The sequence below is a fragment of the Sinohyriopsis cumingii genome, chromosome 15 (genome assembly GCF_028554795.1).
Source record: "Sinohyriopsis cumingii isolate HCF-2022 chromosome 15, ASM2855479v2, whole genome shotgun sequence".
Classification (NCBI taxonomy): domain Eukaryota; kingdom Metazoa; phylum Mollusca; class Bivalvia; order Unionida; family Unionidae; genus Sinohyriopsis; species Sinohyriopsis cumingii.
The window spans coordinates 21,738,677-21,759,489 of record NC_142975.1 but is presented as its reverse complement, the minus strand read 5'-3'; the positions used below and the strand labels follow the sequence as shown (position 1 = coordinate 21,759,489).

The 20,813-nt window shown below is 32.9% G+C and overlaps 1 protein-coding gene across 2 annotated transcripts in view; it reads right to left on the bottom strand.

Moving 5' to 3' along the window:
* LOC149781391 (polyamine-transporting ATPase 13A3-like) overlaps positions 1 to 20,813 on the bottom strand; it is a 364,470-nt gene that overhangs the window by 60,461 nt on the left and 283,196 nt on the right. For both annotated transcript variants that reach the window (XM_089935485.1, XM_089935486.1), the window contains 3 exons: positions 19,428 to 19,580; positions 17,100 to 17,196; positions 9,496 to 9,568 (listed from right to left, as the gene is read on the bottom strand). In XM_089935485.1, the coding sequence (XP_089791611.1) occupies positions 9,496 to 9,568; positions 17,100 to 17,196; positions 19,428 to 19,580 (323 nt within the window). The remainder of the gene's footprint in view (positions 1 to 9,495; positions 9,569 to 17,099; positions 17,197 to 19,427; positions 19,581 to 20,813) is intronic.

Sequence of the window (20,813 nt, the reverse complement as noted above, 5' to 3'; positions counted from 1 at the left end):
CAATCCAAAATGTTCTTAAATGAATTTCACAAGTCTCCAAATCATGATTTAGTCCAAAAATATTGAGCATTTTTTATTCCAGTGAATAACTGAAAAAATATATCCTCTCAAATATTAACTGAAACACAACTAAAACTGACTTGTGAGATGTGTTAGTTTGATATGGATTTTCAACACAGCTTTAACAAATTTTCAGTCATATCACTATGTCTGCAATGAGGCTGTTTATAGTGATGTCTAGCACTGTGAGTTCATGCCACAGACATGTGGCATCATGTCCCACCCAGTTCCATTATCCTGACACTAGTCCTAACACTAACCTCTTAATGCTGAGCACCTAGTGAGGGAGCTGTTAGTACTATTTTTTTATACGTTTTCAGTATGACTTGGCTGGGGTTTGAATCAACAACCTCCCACATCCAAGGTGGATGCTCTAACCACTTTCACCACCAAAGCAGTCCATACACAATACAAATTAAATATACATAATATCAGGATTGAATGAATTTTTTCAGCATGGTATAAATGGTCAGTTGCTGAATCACATAGCAAATAATACCTGAAAACTGTGATACAATAAATGCACATAATTACAATACTGAACTAATTTATACACACACTTTTTAAAGTATAAATGGTCAGTTACAGAGTAAATAATACCTAAAAACAGTGATGCAACAACATTAAACTCACATAAGTGCAATCCTGAACTAATTTATACATACTTTTAAAACAGCAACAGGGACATTAAAATATCTTGTGCATCTCTTCTTAGGTCAAGGGGTGAAATTTACAAAACTTGAAAATTACATAAAAATGTTGTAGATGTGTTTTCCCTGTGGTAATCAATTGACTTTCATCCCTGGCATTCATGCAAGGCAGGTGTTAGAGATGAAATATACAAAAATTGCAATGACAGTAGCATTTTCAAATATTTGGCCAAACATTATATATGTAATAATAGCAGAAAGATTCAACATATGTGTAATCACTTTTACATTGCAGCCTCTATATCACTGTCAGTGGAGAGGTGTAATAGAGTCAGAGAGGTGAAGGTGTTTGGTAACAGTGATTGGTTGGAATATGCAGTAGAAAGTGTTGAAATTTATATTGGAAACCATATGCAGTTGCTTCCATTTAATTTTGTCTTTGATTCCATTCTTTCTACGTTTTTGACCATCAAAACCTTGTCATGTGAGAATAATCATCCTTTCTAAAATCAGCTGAATTCTGAATAAATATAATTCCAATGGCCATCACATAATTTCTGAATTCATGTTAGTCATGTAAACAATTTTCAAATAAGCATATAGAATGCCAAAAATGCTAAATTTAAAAAAAAATATTTTTTATATTAAAACCATGAGAATGATTATTGTTGAAATTCTACCTTTAGTAGCTCATCATTAGGAGGTTTCTTGGATTAATATGAATCCTGGATAAATTCAACTTTTTGCTGTAATTTGAGTATGAAAGTTCTTATGTGTGATGTTTAGTACATTTCAAGTGACAATATCACTTTTTCCACCCTTGTATTATCAGTGATTAGTCATTTATATGACCAAAATCATGAGACTTGTAGCTGGAAGCAATGTAAGTTTGTATTTTCTTGTAAATACTGTTGTTTATGTCTTTAATTTCATCTAGAAAAGGATGGAGAAAACTGGTTAAAATTATATGGGAATGAAGGTCAATCATGTCTAGTTGTTTTGAAACTCAAAAAATCTGCTTCTTTATTTTAAGATTAAAGTTCAGAAATTTCAATCTGCCCACTTCTCTCTCTCTCTCTTTCTCTCACACACACCCACACACACATACACATTACACATGAACACAACATATGCTCATTCAACTAAGAATGACTGCTTTGTAAGTCATGTACTATTAAAAGACTTGAGAGAGTATTGAATAAGTGTCCTTGACTTCACAAAATTTTCTGATGTCCTGATTCAATCAGGTCAAAATTCATTCCCTCAGTGTGCAATAGATATGATTTACAGTTTGAATGGGAGATAGCAAACTTAAATATTTAATTTTTTTTGAGTTGAAATAAGTGCAGGAAGATGAATTTACATCTTTGGATAACATACCATGATAGCTTCCATTTTTTCAATTTTTATTTTAGGTAATGAAAGTTTGTTTATCAAACAGATTATTCAGAAATATTAACAGTTGACTGTAGTCATGCAATAGCCTTTTGACCACTGAAATTACTCCATAGATAGAGAACAAGATTCACTGAAATTATTCCATAGATAGAGAACAAGATTCGCTAAAATTATTCCATAGATAGAGAACAAGATTCAGTGAAATTATTCCATAGAGAATAAGATTTGCTAAAATTATTCCATAGATGGAGAACAAGATTCACTGAAATTATTACATAGATAGAGAACAAGAATCACTGAAATTATTCCATAGATAAAGAACAAGATTCGCTAAAATTATTCCATAGATAGAGAACAAGATTCATTGAAATTATTACATAGATAGAGAACAAGATTCACTGAAATTATTACACAGAGAACAAGATTCACTGAAATTATCCCATATATAGAGAATAAAATTCACTGAAATGGGAAGATAACTTGATGAAAGTGCAATGTACACATTTTATTGTCAATATCATTTAATATGGAAAATCATTTGAATCCCTCCAGTGCCAACCATATCATGACACTTCAGCTTAAGATGCTCTGTCCGTCACAAGTCTCATTGTTTATCCCCCAGCTTAATCATAAAATGCCTTAAAACATTCAATGAATTAATCACATTATCTAACTAATATCATTAAATGACTAAAATTAAAACAAGAGTACCTTGAAGAGACTCATACAATACTAGGCTAAAAAAAATTCCAGAAATTCAATTAAGACCATCTCTTCATTTTATCTGCTGAATGCTGCAACCGTCTCTTATATTTCTCAGCAATAAGATGTTTAGATTAGCTGCTGTAGTGGATGTCTGATTGTCACAATTTAAAAGATAAAGTACAAATCAACAGAAGTCTTTTGGGTAAAGCCCCATGTCAAAATGACCAACCATTCAAGGGTAGTAGGTGACAGCAAGATTTTCATGACAGGTATCATTACAACCATATTGGATGTATGAGAGACACCATTTTCATATAAGACCAACTGTTGTTGGTAAATCTATAGCCATCCATATTGGATGTATGAGGGCCAGCATTTTCATATAAGACCGACATGATAGCCATACTGAAGGTCATTTTGCATCATATTTATTTCAGACCAAGCAGCAACCATAGGAACTCTTTTCATGAAACTCTGTCAAAATGATTTTCCATTTAAGAAAAGTAGTGATAAAGATTTCTAAGATGTCAGATCAACAATAATCAAATCTTAAGATTTATCATGGAAGATGTTTCTTCTTTGATATTCAAAAGAAAGAGACAGGGGCTGCTGACTATGATGCTTTAAAAAATTCTCTCTTTCATCCAACCCATTAAAATGTTGACATGAAATCTGAATTGTAATAATAATAATAATAACAATATAAATTATTATTATTATTATTATTGCTTTTATTATTATTATCATTATTATTATTATTAAATGTTATTATTATTATTATTATTCATTGCAACAATAAATGCCTGTCATGTTAACAACCCATCAGGCAATGCTAGTATGATTTATAACAACCCAAGTGCTGATTGGCTAATTATACAGTCTTTATGACAATCAGTGCCCAACACAGTAAGATTACAAGAGGTACAAAAGTTTGCAATAATTAAATATATGACCTTTAACAGCTGTAAAGTTACTGTGAAAACATGGAACAGAACCAAGCATCACTGCTCTATCTTAAAGAGTGTTACAGAAATGTCTTAGTAACCTGGGATAAAACCTTGACTGATGCACCAGATGATATAAAAATGACATGTTTAAGTGTACACCATGATATAAAAATGACAAGTAAAAGTTTACCATGATACACCAGATGATATAAAAATGACAGGTACTAGTGTACCATGATACACCAGATGATATAAAAATGACAAATATAAGTGTACAATGTATCATTGTACACTTATATTCAAGAACAATGTCACTGGACAATAGTTTATGCTCAGTAATGTTTTTAATTTTGTGGTTGTTTTTTTTTCTGCTTTATGTTGTAAATGCTGTTTATGGTAGAGGGCTGAACCATGGTACATTTATAACTATCATTTTTATATCATCTGTTGTATACACCAGATGATATAAAAATGACATGTTTAAGTGTACCATGATACAACAGATGATATAAAAATGATAGTTATAAATGTACCATGGTTCAGCCCTCTACCATAAACAGCATTTACAACATAAAGCAGAAAAAAAAACAACCACAAAATTAAAAACATTACTGAGCATAAACTATTGTCCTGTGACATTGTTCTTGAATATACAACCCTCAGTGTGGTACATGACACACCTTTTAGTGATGTTACACAGTTACCCCAGGTTCATTCCTTCATCATAAATGGCTCTAAAATTACAGAGCAGAAACAGTAATGTATGTGTGTGTGTGTGTGTGATACAGTAATGTATGTGTATGTGTGTGTAATATGGATTTGTAACGTAGCTCTAACAATTTTCCGGTCATATTGCATCAATGTCTTCAGTGTGGCATTTTGTAGTGATGTCTAGCACTGGGGTATGACACCACAGACATGTAGCATCCCCAGTCACATTATCCTGACACCAGACCAACCAGTCCTAACACTAACCTCTTAATGCTAAGCAACAAGCAAGACAGCTGCCAGTACAATTTTTGTAAGTCTTTGGTAAGACTCAGCCAGGTTTTGAACCCATGACCTCTCCCCTCATCCTAGGTGAAAGCTCTAACTACTTAGGCCACCAGAGCATTAAGAAAAACTAATGTAATGGAAACATTTAACATACAACCCTTTGAAGATAACACCCCCTACTGTGGCACACAACATATCCACTAATTATAATATATAAATATACCAATTTGCATTACTTTATCTCAGAATCTTAAAGTTACAGAGTGGGGAAAATTGATTTTAATATATCATATAATGACCTTTGACCCTGACCCAGAAGAAAGGACCCCAGTGTTTAACAGTTCTCTATATAGATAACTTGAATTTTTTTTCTGAATCCATTTCCTTCTTGCAGACACTGTGAACTTGGTCCATCGACTGTTTCATCAGATAATAAATGTGCTTCTTCCTTACCCCAAATGTAAACCAGCCACACTATTTGGTTTGTGACGTGCTACCAATGTTTTTGTGAGGAAACTTTTTCAATCACAATTACCTTGATGGTTGATTTTGTGATCCCAGAAGTGTTCTTCAATTTAAGTGCAAGTGATCCACAAAGTTTGGTAACTGAAAATGGCGAGTCACTTAAGTTACTGATCATTTCTTCTTGTGGGCACTGTAACTTTGACCTTTTGACAAGAAATTGAAAGGCTCTTGCTTACCAAAGTAAGAATCTGTGGTCCACAAAGTCTGGTAAATGTAAATGGTGGAAAACAAGTTATTGTGAGGTAACCATTTCACTTCTTACAGTTACTGTGACCTTTGACCTTTTGATACCAAAATTAATAGGGGTCATCCTTACTCATGTACAACTCATCCAAAAGTTTGGTAAATGTAAATGGTAGAGAAAAAGTTATTGTACAGAAGCTATTCATCTTCTTTCAGTCCCAGTGATACAGACAACTGAGGTTGTGAGTGAAAAATCAATAGTGATCTTGTTTACACAAGTAAATGCCACCTATAATGCTTGGTAACTGAACCTGGTGGATAACTTTAGTTATTATGCAGAAATAAAATTAGAAAAAGATATATGGTAAGATTGATAATATTATATACAATTATCCACTTTATCATGGGCATATAAAAATTGATTTATTCAAATATAATAAAGTAAAATATATCACTATATTGACCATAGTTAGCCATATTAGATCAATATTGAAAACTGATGTTGCAGGTTCAGATTAATAATTAATATTCATATATATTATATATGTATAAGTTAAAAAATAGAAATGGAAATTTAACTAAATAAACTTGCTTATGTAACACTTGACCTCTAATGTTAAAAACAAGTAACCTAACTGGTGAGACATTCCTATACACATGATTCTACTGAAAGTGGGTCAAAAATGTGCTTTTAAGATTATCTACTGCATATGCCATTTTATAAGTTGAAATCTACCACTTAAAACAATAAACATTTTTTCAAAGTTTAAAAAGACTAAATAAAACTATTTTCATGCATTATATCCCCACATTACAGAAACCAGTGGAAACTTGTCCAATGAGGACAGGAAAGGTTGTAGCAAATGACTGGTGCAATGATGTGTGGTTGAGTTATCAGATTAACAAGACTAACATGTTTACACAAGAAGCTTTTATATGATTACATTATTGTTGTAATATGATTAACAAGACTAACATGTTTACACAACAAGCTTTTATATGATTATATTATTGTTGTAATCTGATTAACAAGACTAACATGTTTACACAAGAAGCTTTTATATGATTACATTATTGTTGTAATCTGATTAACAAGACTAACATGTTTACACAACAAGTTTTTATATGATTACATTATTGTTATAATCTGATTAACAAGACTAACATGTTTACACAACAAGCTTTTATATGATTACATTATTGTTGTGATCAGATTAACAAGACTAACATGTTTACACAACAAGTTTTTATATGATTACATTATTGTTGCAATCTGGATAGTTATAAGTAATAATGGGATCAACCATGGTCCATGATGACTCTCATGTATTTGAATATAAATCAATCAACCTATGGCAGAGGAGAAATAAAAGGGTAGATAGACAAAATGTTTTTTCCAGTAGAAACACTAGAGTAAGGATCCTGAATTATTTTTGCTGAATTACAGTGTTCAAGTTAATTTATTTATTGTAAGATTAAAGGATAACTCATATTCATATAAAAATGCCAAAATATGAGCTTTCTCAAAATGTTTAGCAAACATTGCAAAGAAATATGCAACTCAGAAATACATATCAAGTCCAACTTCCTCCTTGAGTGAACTTTTTAGCTTGGAAGACTAGCGGAAAGAAGTCAGATGCCATAAAAACTCAACCATAGGAAAACTGAAGTTTGAACTAATTGCAGCCTGAGCTTGGTTGTGTTGTCATTACCAAATTCTAATGATGATACAGAGAAGGCATTCTCCAAATTTACAAAATATGTGATTCAAGGGGAAATCTGGATCAGAAAACAACTGAGAACTTGTCAAGTGTGAAACTTAATAATTACAATGAATGTCACCTGTGTCACCACTCAGTGATCATGTGAAAGAAAATTAAAATGCTTGTAGATTTGTTTATAAAAGTCTCTGCAGCGAACTGTTAGAATTATTTCTTGTTGATTTAATTCACAATACAATGGATTGTATTAACTGTAATATATTTTCCATTAGAATTTGATTAATGGTCAAAACATGCTGCTTTATTATAGAATGAAGAAAGGACAGGTCAAAACATCCACTTGTTTTTTTACAGTCCCCACAAAATATGTAAACTTTATGTAAAAAACAAAAAAACAACAGTTTATAAGCCAAGTTTGAAACTATGCTGATATGATGAAGAGACATTACCAAATATGAAGAAACAACTCTTTCATGTATATTTCCCTTTCACAATCATGATTTTAAAGATAAATTTAAAAAAAAACAAGTAAATTACAAACATCCAACAAAATGAATGAATTATATGAATTATACAATGAATTATATGCACTTTTATTATATAATCGTGAATAAATATAATGATACCAGTAATGATACTATACAGACTTTTCCACCTTTACATTGTTAAAATAAAAATTTACTATCATCTTTTGTAAATGAACAAGGAAATGGATAAAGTAAAGAACATTTTTTTTAAAACAGAAGTCAAGATGCACTTTTCAAGCACTTGTTTATACATATTATCTAAAACTTATCAAAATATTAAACAAATGATGCATCAAAGTCAGCACTTTTACTGAAAATAATCAGTTCCTGTAAGAAATTCCTGCAGCTGTTCATTTTATCAATGATAAGTTCAATTAGTATTCAACATAATGACTAAATTACTCCTATATGAAGTACAAATATAATATAATAATATAATTTTAATATATATATATATATATATATATATATATATATATATATATATATATATATATATATATACACACACACACACAAGAATAAAAAGAATATTTGAGATTGAGACTTGTCAACAGGATGAGATTGATGTTATGACTCTAGGGTCTGAAACTAATTAACCGAATAGAATAAAAACCAACATGTTTTGTAAAATTCAACAAATAATTTATTTCCCTAGAATAAAAAGTTAAAATTTAAAAAGAACTTATAGTTTTAATAATTAAATTCCAAATAGTCCTTAACTTTTATCACAAGTCCAAATGTATAAAGTTCCAACTGAATTCGGGGCCCCGAGTGGCCGAGTGGTCTAAAGCACTCTCTGTTATGGATCACTGCCATCTCACCTCTGTCTGCATGGGTTCGAGTCTCAGATTCTGCTAATGTGGGTATGTGAGAAAGCTTGCCAGTAGCTTCTCATGGGTCGGTGGTTCTTTCCGTGGTGTTTTCTGGGTTCTTCCTCCACCATTACTACTGGCCGCCATGTATAGCCTATTGTGTGCTGAAAAATGGTGTTAAACCCTACAACAACAACAACAACAAACAACTGAATTCCAGTGGTGTTCCACATAACTTTCAATACTGAAATGTGTTGATATGCCCGTAGTCTTGAATGTGGTAATGTGTCAATAGCCTGCATTGTGAAAAATAGTCTTTCAATATGTCACAATATTATTATCCAGAAATGTTCTTGTCTAAATTCATTTCTGTCCAAGAATATTATTGATGACCACATTTTATCTTCAGTGTACTACAAATAAGTTCACCAAATGAAATACTTAACAATATCACTAATTCTGCTAAAGATGTTAATGCAAGAATGAGTAATTTCTCTAGTAACAAACATCAAATAAAAACCTAAGACAATAGTAGAACCAGGATGAAGGTCCAAAGCTCATTTATAGAGCAATCACAGTTTTTAACAAAATAAAATCTGTTGATAAAATTATAGTAAAGAACATGGAAAAGGTTTTTCATTGGGGAATTCCATTGTCCTGGACTCAGATTAAGATAAACATGTTTACCTCCATTGATAATGATCTTAATATTTAACCTACACTCATACAGAAATATTAACTATGAAATATATTGTTTGCCAAATAAATGCTATTGGTCAGGTACTGAATGAACTTGATTTTGGACAAGGTAACATAATATATCATCTTGGAGAAAAAACTAACAAGAATAAATATATATATATATATATATATATATATATATATATATATATATATATATATATATATATAGAGAGAGAGAGAGAGAGAGAGAGAGAGAGAGAGAAAAGAATAAAGTGAATACTTGCATGTGACACTTAAACTTGTCAACAGGATGAGATCAATAAACAGAAATTCAAAATCTGTCAAGTTATTTCCAATCTGTAATAAAACAGAACAATCATATCACTAATTCTTTGACATCCTGTTATAAATAAAGATTATGCAAGTCATTTTAGACTCCATCAACAAAATAGATTTTGAAGATGGAGCTGAGGACAATGTGAGTAAACAGAATGTGTAGTGGAAATGCTTATAACTCTGTGACACAGTAAAAACTGCCAAGAGATAACTTTTGTCAGTGAAGATTTGTTTCCCAATAATTAAATCAATTACTGTGTAACATCTTTGTATAGTTTATTTTGCATGTTGTCTGTGGTCAAGTGGAATCAGAAAAGAGTTGGCATAGAATCAATCAGGTTCACAAGTACACTTATTTTTACCTAGCGCTGGGGATAATCTGCATATAGCAAAGTAATTAGTGTAAGAAAAGTCATCATAACCTACTTTTCTTTTTAGATGCAAGGGACACCCTGACCAAGACCGATGTGGATACCATACCTGCAGATTGAGATCTGTCATGAAGACAACACTTTTACACTATGGTTCACCTGTAAATAATGGTCAGTTTGTGTAAGAAAAGTAGCTCACTGTGATCACCTTTCAGCTGGGATGGTTTAGAATAATGTAAGGGACACATTAAGCAAGTTTCACAAACACATACCTTCAACTGGAGACTTGCCAGTAAAAATAGACTTCGGTCCTGGAGTTCCAATGTACACAACAGTCAGCTGTAGTTTATGGATGGCAGGTGATATAACCTCTATTCTATAGGCGAGGTACATAATGATGTAACACACTATCCAGTTCTTTTGAATACCATGCCTGTAACTGCTGATTTGCTCTGAAGCTAAATCTTTTACACTGGGTTTAACCCATGAGTGTAAGAACAGTAAGACACTGAGACCTATTTCCAATTATTTCCATTGGGGTTGGTTCAGACTGATGCCCCAGAATTAAGAGTTGCTGGAATCAACTCAGAACTTCATACATTAAAAAAAAAAGATTAATTGTTCACAATAATACCTAATAGTCTCAAGATTAGTGAAATTTTGGAACAAAGAATTAGGAGTTCATGCTCACAACCCCCTCTTAAATGACCTTAAAAATCATATTTCACAACACAGGAAGTTTAAGGATTGGATGCAATGAAAGGAATAATGTTAGGTATAGCATTAGGAATACAGGGATAACTCCTTAACTTTAATGCTACTTGATATTCATGTTACAATAAATATATAACTCATTGCATTATGAAATTTATCTTCCATCTTTCCTGAATACATCAATTTTATATACATTGTATTTTCTGCATTCTTAAAAATGTAACGATCCTTGTTTAAACATTATAAGTGGAAGTCTGCATTGCAAAGTTCATATAAAAACTTAAAATAAGTGGTATTAGAAAAATTAGCAGGCCTCCCATCCATATTTATTGTGCCTGTGTGTGAAGTGGATTACCAGCACCTCTGACACTCAGTTGCTGTTTTTGATAATGAACATAAACATTATGTGCTGCGCACTGAATGTCTTACGGTGAAAATAAATGACAGTGAATTTATCATACCAAATTAAACAATGAGTTATCACATTACACTAACAGAACTAATCTTTCAGACTGGTATTAAGTATTTTTTGCCGTCAAATACTAGAGTATATTCAAAATGGCAGGCAGTGTGCAAGATCTGCCAACAGAATTTGCAGAGGCACTGATGAAAATCCAGAACATGGCAAAAAGACCAAGAAGTGGAAAGTGAAAAGTCCAACTTTGGGATTTCCTACTATTATGCCTTTAGGAAACAGGGTGCAGTGAAAACAGCAGTTTTAAAATGAAAGACTGATTTCACATGAGCAGGATGTTGTTCTAAAAAATAAAACCATGTACCGTATTTTCCGGCCTACAAGTCGATGCAGAGTATAAGTCGAATTGACCAATTTTGCAAATTTTCCATCCTTCATCCATATATAAGTCGATTCGGAGTATAAGACGAGGCCAGGTCAATAACTTGGCTTTGTATTTTATACTAGTAACTTCCGGTTGCATGAATATTAATGGTATCGTTGTATGATATTCCATATTACCGGCAATCGTGAAATTGCATTACCGATGCTAACATGCTTGTGATTTTAATTCTGAACTGCTATATTTTGTTATCAATTGACACAGCTGAATAAACAGTCCATGCTTGTTTTATTATAATTGAAAGCACATCCATGTTGTAGTTCATTTTATTACCTGTAGTTACGAACGTAACTTATACAATCTTGTCATTTTCTATCGTAAGTTTGAAAGTCACGGACTCCGTTAAATCGATTCGTATATATATATATATATATATGCATATATTATTTTTTAAGTGTTTGTTCTGTTTGGACTTGGATATAATTAACATTTTATTACTAATCTATTCAATGATATACCCCACTATTATCTTTATCGGCGAGTTCGAATACAAAGTAATGGGTATGATCTCTTGTCCTTATAACAAATTTTGTATGGACAATGACTTCAATAAAATGTTGACAGATTTTCATTTCCCTAAAAAAAGCCTCATTTCCCGACTGGCAGCCTCGCTGATTTGACCTATTCTGTCGATTCCTGCCCTCAACCTGGTTTCAATTATAGCCAAAGCGCTAAGCATGTTTAATTACCGTGTAAATAACACTGCATAGCCATGTGGTTGTTGTGACAATGTACATCGTAATTAAAACCAGAATGAATTGTTGATTTAGAGGTGTTTATTGATAATGGAATATAGTAGGCTCGTAATACATGAGGATTATCACAATCGTCAGGTAACTCAAAATACCGTCTTTTTTCTCTTTGCAAAAGCTACAAATAAAAACCGCCCTGAATAAAAGAACGATCTTGTACACGGACAATTTTTTTCATCTCTCACTCTCTCTCTCTCGTGCGCACACACAAAAGCACGCACGCGCTCACAATATATCTGACTTTAGTTTAGTTTAAACCATATTTGTTTTAATTATGATATCCATTGCAACAAGAGCCACGTGGCTGTGCATGCTATGATTATTCCTTCCAGTTGAAACCAGTCTTGAGTGCAAGATTCAACAGATGAGAACTTTACAAGTTCCAGCTTAAAAGCTGCTGTGTAAGACTTGCATGATTTAACGGGAGGCATTGTGAGATAAGTTGTATGATTTGTATGGGGATATTTATATGAATGATTATGGCTGAAAAGATTGATCAAAATATACTGAACTCATTAAAATGTGCCCGTACTATAGCAATGAAAACAATGCCCATGGCTAAATTCATTATTTACATCTAGAGAAGGGAGTGGGCATCATTTCCTGTTGTACTTAATCCCATTGATATTAAAAACAGGTAGCGTAATTGATGCGGATTAATGATAAAGAACAATGGGGTACCGGCAATATGGTAACTAGTATCGGTAGCTAAAGCCAATATCAAGGTCTAAACAATTGCGGCAACTGGCTTTGATTGTTGTTGGAAACCAAAGACCAATTTATCAACAACCAGTATAATCAAAGAGAGACACCGAATCGTCAGCTGGTTAAGAATGAATATAGGTGAAGTGTTGACATTACAATTTGCTTTAAACTGAATTGCGAAACTAAAAATCATGGATCACTGATGATCTATGAGTACTGGTAGTCCATCTATATATCTGATTTTAGTGTAGTTTAAACCTAATTTATTTGAGAAACTTTGTCAAATACAATTAGAAACATATGATTTGGGGGATTCAGTAGAATGCATGATCTACATTATTTTATAAATAATCATAGAACGCTCGAGTTAATATGGATTACATCCCTTTGTAGGATCAACTGGATCAATCAAAAAGCTATGCCGGTAATTGCTCACGTGTGTCCAACATTATACTGGAAAATCAAATATCAATGGACCAGTTATTTCATATCTTTTTTTTTAGGAACAAACAATATGCTTTGAATTAGTACAGTACACTATAGAGTATAGACCGTAAGTGTGCTATGTGGCCCGGTGAAGTTTTTACCAGTACGGTAAATTGTTTTCATTTATTTTATGTTCGAGAAATAAGAAAAAACATGCAGAATGCAAAATAAATAATGACAAAACTTACAAATATAAACGCAGTCATATTAGTTTATGACAATTTATTGACATAGTAATTTAACATGAATTTGTACTTCTATGTGACCTGTTTTCGATTATGCCGATTATAGAGCAATGTCAATAGCATACCGGATACTGTAATCCATATATAAGTCAATGCAATTTCAATGACACAATCCATATATAAGTCGATTCGGAGTATAAGACGAAGACCAAACTTTCAAGTCAAAAAGTATTGACTTATACGCCGGAAAATACGGTAAAGGCAATTAGGAGAAAAATCAAACCATTACAAGAGAACTGCAGATCAGATTGATAACTAAGACAAGAAGTTAACTGATAACAGGATTTGTATGTACACTAATTCCCTTGCCTTCTGAATAATAATATAATCATATCACAGGGGTTGGAGGAAGGTATATGCAATGACAGCATGCCAGGGCTTTTGAATATGACTCTATGAAGTCATGGGTTATGAATTTTAGGTTCCACCTCATTGGAAAAAAGTCAACTATGTGTCAGTCTAATAGGCACAGATTCAACCAAATGGACCATTGTGTAAATTGCTCAATTCTCTCAAGGCTATGAGTCTGCAAGGGTACTGAACCTGTCCAGGTGGTCTTGAATGCCGATCATCATTTTGGAAAATCCCCTATAGGTAGGTTACAATGTGGGTATTTAATTATTCCATGCCTTGAGACTTAACTGATGTGGAAATGGTCTGGAAAGTGACATAGCTGTGTCTGTGACATGCAAAAGCACACAAGGACTGCCATCAAGATATGAAGTGATATCTCTGAACTGGTACATGATGTGAGCAAGAATAAGACAATTTCCAGGAAGACATATAAATGGAAATATGAAGGCATACATCTTATAGGTTTAAGATGAGCATAGACAGTCCCTCTAGGATGGTGTTGAGTGTTGACATTTAGGTTTCCTTCCTTAGCTTAGAATGTTTCTGTGAATGATTTACTTGGAGGAAAGAATCTATGGTGAGCTGTTGATATCTTCCTCCAACTGAGATGTCAATAAGGGTGGCATGAGCATGGCATCATTTATTGTGTCAAAATCAGTCCTGCTCTGCCTGCACCATACTGTTTCTTCCTCTGGGAAACTGGGTCCTTGATTTATTTGCTGGAACTTCAGTATGGAAAAATAGTATATGTGTTGTGCAGAATGCTAGAATAAAGTAGAAGGAAGTAATTGTTGTAAGAAGAAAGGCATATTGATGCTCGGATCTCTAAGTTTCCTTTTGAAGCAAAAAGCAAGATGTTTGTAATTCAGCAAGACAGCAATAACAGTTTGAAGGAATGCTGGTCTTTCAAGGTTAAAATGTCAATGAATCTGGGAATTCTACTGATGGCCAGTAACTAGCAGGAGTAGGGAAGAACTAAAGTGGTAGCAGCACATGCATGAAAGAAGTCTTTCCTAGTTATCATAAATCAGATCAAGAAGAAGGGCTTGCAAATGTGCATCTCCAGTGTCAGACGTATCGACAGACAAAGAAGCCTATACAATAGTAGCCAAGACTGAATGGATGGGAGAGCAAGAAGTCAAATATGGTAAAAAAAGGCTGGGAATCCATCCATGTTGGGAAACTGTAATCTCCATTCACTGTCTTTGAGGGTCACCAAAAGTCTGAGATGGGGAGTGAAATCCATTAAAGAACTCACCCTAACCAGTACTTCATTGTGTTATCATTGGGGTGAGTGATGGAACAGTCTGGTTAAAGTCTGTGCTGCTTTTATAGGTCTAGTATCATGGAAGGAATTTGGTCACCAGATTTGGTGCTGGCTGAGCAGTGCATCCATAAAATAATAGGAGTTAGAAATGTCATCCTATATACTGTCTACATCATGAGTGTGGAACTTGCATAGCAGAAAGATATTGAGATGATGCTAGCACTAGAGTAGTTGAGAGTGACTGGTGTTAAGTCCTGAATTCCAGTACCAGCCATTAAGATAAATGACCACAGTCAGCACTATGTATATGTTAGGTTTCTAGGTCTTGTCTGCATGAGCCACCATATCATGTAGGTATTAACCCTGTTGTCTGTTCAGTAGCAAAGTGTGGAATGATGATGATACAATTTATTCAAGATGGACCTGTGGTGATTAGGAATGCTTAGGTCTTTGTCTTAACTGGCAATTTCTTGGCCTCAAAAGAGAAAGAGATGACAAAGTTCTCTAATGAGGTGAATGTGGCAGCAAAGCTGAATGTATCTACAGCTGAATGTATCTACAGCTTAAGATCAATTTCTGTCAGTCTCTAATCAAAACAGATCTTTTGCTTAAGTTTCATCATCTGCATTCTGCAAGACAGGGCATATTTCACACCTATGGTCTAACTGCAGGTGGAGTCATTATATTCAGAAACTTCAACCTTGTACAAGCCCCATGTCAAATCCTGCCCATTGCTAACTATATGAAGAGAAAACAATGTTATATACAGGCAAAATTTGTCAAGCATTGTGCTAGGCTCAGAATGAAGAGTGTAGTAAGAAATTAAATAAATTCCCAAGAGAATTAATGATCCAATTACCAAGAATAAATGATCATTAACTAGAAAGAACATGCAATGATATCAACTACTGATCATGCTGATATGTGTCATAAAATAGAATAGAGAATGACTGTTGTGCTAGTTGTTTATCAAATGATATAGACAATGAGATTCACAATACTCATCAATGATGAGGACAGAGTAAAATTCAGTAAGAAAACAGATGCATTATACCTCTGTATTGATGATTATCTACTGCCTTAATATGCAGAAAATACATTGGCACTTTGTTTGCTAACACAAACAATAAACATGGTGAATGTGCTGGATTAGTAAAACAGCAAACATTCTTCTAACGTATTATGATCAAAATTTTAAATATATTTATTATAATGAACTCACAAATGTACTGAGTATAATGAATCCTTATGCATTCTTTTATTAATCATTCTTTAAAGAAAGCAGACAATTTACTTGTAAGAACAAAGAGGTCATCTTTTATTGTGTCTGCCTTTTATTTAGCTATAAAGTAAAAACTTTTGCATAATCTAAAATTTTAATACTGAGATTAATCTTGGGTGTAGACAGACATACAAACAGATGGCTAGACAAACTGATGGATGGACACACATATGGATCCAAAGTGATCATTAAGTCACACATCTGCCAAGGTAAGCTCCATAAAAACCAGCTTTACTTCTCCCACAAAATATAGGGATGTTACAAGGATTTCTGAAAACTTTTAGTGAAAAAAGAAAGAGAAAAACCTGAGATTTTATAGGGCTTTATAACAAGTGTTGGAATGGCTGGAAGACCTGAAAAACACTTCTTTAGATGTTTCCTTGGAAGACTTTCAATATAACACTAAACTTTAAATAAAATCATAACACTGTCAGTGATGTCATCACTACTGAATAAGTTATACATCTGTCTTTCCATCTACTAATACAGGTGATACAAAAATATTGTGATTATACATACCCAGTAAAGTATAAGCACAGACACAAACTGAGTGAGACTGTAACATGCCATGTACTTAAAGATGCCAAATGAAGTCACAAGGGCAGCTCTTCCTTCCCTATACATAAAGAAAATGCATATTTTTAAATTTAATAATAATGTACCATCAATTTTATTATGATCAAATTCTAAACTGGAATGACTAGTTTCCTTTCATTGCTGAAATATCCTTCTGTTATTACTTTATCAAATTTTATACTAATCTAAAGACTGCACTGCCAAATTTTCTTTTGAAATATTTTCACCTATTTCTTGAAGTACAACAAAGCTTTGCTACCAAAATAAACAAGAGTTTGACATAATAAGTTCTCACCCAAATAGATAAATCAGTTAATTCGCCCACCTACTTAAGGGAAAGCAAGAGACTACCCATTAAAGTCTGCCTAATCAACCATCATATATACCTGTTGAAACAAGTCTTTTGCCCAAATTCTCAGGAGCAGTCCTAGACATTGCCACACACACCTCATCTGAATATTTTTTATTTTAGGTGTTTGGTGTATGTGTTTTTTAACATATGATCAATACCTGGTTTGGATTAGCAGAGACTGCTTTAGAATAATTTACCTGACAGGCTTCTTGTTTTGTTAGGAAGCCAGCCATAAAGTGGACAGTTTCCTGACAAAACTCATTGCACTGTCCTATTTTTTAAGAGTCAGAAATGCAGTCAGTAACTCCAAATTACTCTCATATACACCACTCACTATAATGCTAATGCTACATGTATATAGTTGTACTGCTGTGGAATGACTGAAAAAACCATTTAAATTATAAGGATGGAGGGATTTGCTATTTTATTCAAACATTTTTTCCACTGCAACAGCACAAAGTTACAGTTATAAATATATTTTAATATAAGGTTTAATTTATTTATTTCCTCTGCCTTTTGGAGAATGACTCAACTATTTTTCTGAAGACCACACTTTACCAATTAAATCAAATAGTTTCTTCCCATACTGGGCCCAGATTCTGTATACTATTCAAGTATCACGTACATTACATGGTATATGTCTTTGACATCCTGTATGAATTTTCAGTTAATTATTTTCAATACTAGTTTATTTCAAGAAACTCCCAACATATGTATTACTTTTATTCTCAGTACATCAGACCTCTTGGATATGTCCAGCAAATATGAATGTTTCAGAAATACATGTGCCTAAATTAACAAAAGTGTATTAGCAAGAAGTACTTGGATTCAAATGGATCCAGCATGCAAATTACAGAAAATATGCTTCATTGTAATTATTTTTAATAGAATAACTATTATGGATGTCAAGAGACCACATGGTGAGTACATGAGTAGCCAATTTTTTACACACATATATGTATGTACCAATGAATGGTTCAGTACCCTCAAAATAAATATTAAACATTCAATAACTGTTTTAAGTATTTCTCTGTTAAAATGCATCAAGTTGGTAATTCAATCAATGAAGTTCATAGTTCTGCACCTGACTCTCCCCCATACTGCATACCTATGAGGATATACATACAATATTTTCTTAAGTTAATATCTTGGTTGGATATTGCATGGAATGGTACATAGCACATTTGCGCTTTGTGCACAATGATCATCATGTTATAGCAGGGTTTTACTGTAGACAGATCATCTTTTACAGTGCATGAATTTCAAATGATTAATCATAATTATCTTGATTTATATTTATATTATTTTTTGTCATAGCTCAGTGTTTGACTTTCACTGTGAGAAAAGTAAAAATAAGGGCTTAAAACTTGATTAAAATTTAGTAATGAACTTTTCAATGCCATTTGTACATGAATTTATTTGCATTTATATGCAATCTCTCATTTTAAATTCAGTGTATATAAATATAATCAAACTTGCTGAAAGATCCAACATAATACAATAAAATGCAGTAGTGCAACAATCAGCTAATGGCATATTATACAAAATAAAGGAATAAAACAGTAAACAAACGTTTCTGTTTTATAAACATTTGTTATGTCCTATTACAATATACATATCTTGTGCCACATGGTATGTAAAGTCAGTTCATACAAAGTCTGAAATGACTAAATGTACCAGTAAAACAACAAAAACACAGAATGCAAACAAAATACAGAATGAATGTTTTTTTGTCTCTATACCCATTTTGTTTAAAATGTCATATTTGAACAGCACTTTATAAGTATCTTCTACCTCAGGCATGTGCAACCTCACATCCACCTCATGGCCTGCTTTTATCTAGTTACAACATTCAGATGTTTCCAAATTGCTATTTGGTCTGGAGGAAGACACACATGCCTATTCTGTACCATGCTAACCTGATAACTGTAGGTACACAGCTGATGTTCGGAGACTTGGATGTGAAAGGAGAAGCAACAGAGGCCTCGGCTTCCGAAAGTGAGATACCAGCATGTGCAGCTTTCAGGGCACCACAGTCATTTGCTCCATCCCCACACATCCCCACATAGTACCTGCAGACAAAACAATGGAGGTAAACTACTACTATGCTGATATGCAGCTATCTATAAAAATGTTGTTACAAACTTGATTAACGTTATTAGTAATTATCACAGGGCTTGAAAATTAATCTGCCACTTTCTAGCCCAGCCAGCACTAACCTTTTGTACTGCCCCCAACTGCTGATTTTATTCCAGATGATACTAAAGGTATAGGGTCCCAGGCTACTACTGACCAATCAGAGAAGTCCACATTTGCGAAGTCAAAAAATAATTGAGAATAATGTGTTTGACTTATTATTGTTTTTGATAGACATTCAGTGCACTGTGTGGTGACAATCAAAAACAATTAGAAGTATTTGCAAGGTGTGCAGCAACAGACATGGCAGAAATTTTATAATATGAGAGTGCAATTGCAAATATTAAAATGAGAAGGGACTTTGAGAGTACCAGAAACACTGGAAACATTAACACAAATAGCTAAATATGACTGAGAAGATGCTGTAACATTAACACAAATAGATAAAAATGACAGAGAAGAAGCTGTAACATTAACACAAATAGGTAACAGTGACTGATAAGATGCTGTAACATTAACAAAAAAAGCTAAGTATGACTGAGAAGATGCTGTAACATTAACACAAATGGCTAAAAATGACAGAGAAGATGATGTAACATTAACACAAATAGCTAATAGCGACTGATAAGATGCAGTAACATTAAAACAAATAGCTAAGTATTACTGAGAAGACGCTGTAACATTAACACAAATAGCTAAAAATGACTGCGAAGATGCTGTAACATTAACACAAATAGCTAAGTATAACTGAGAAGAAGCTGTAAAATTAACACAAATAGCTAATAGTGACTGATAAGATGATGTAATTACATTAACATAGATAGCTAAGTATGACTGAGAAGATGCTGTAACATTAACACAAATAGCTAAGTATAACTGAGAAGATACTGTATCATTAACATAAATAGCTAAAAATGACTGAGAAGATGCTGTATCATTAACATAAAAAGCCAAAAATGACTGAGAAGATGCTGTATCATTAACATAAATAGCTAAAAATGACTGAGAAGATCCTGTATCATTAACATAAATAGCTAAAAATGACTGAGAAGATGCTGTATCATTAACATAAATAGCTAAGTATGATGGAGAAGATGTTGTAACATTAACACAAATAGCTAAGTATAATGGAGAAGATGCTGTAACATTAACACAAATAGCTAAGTATG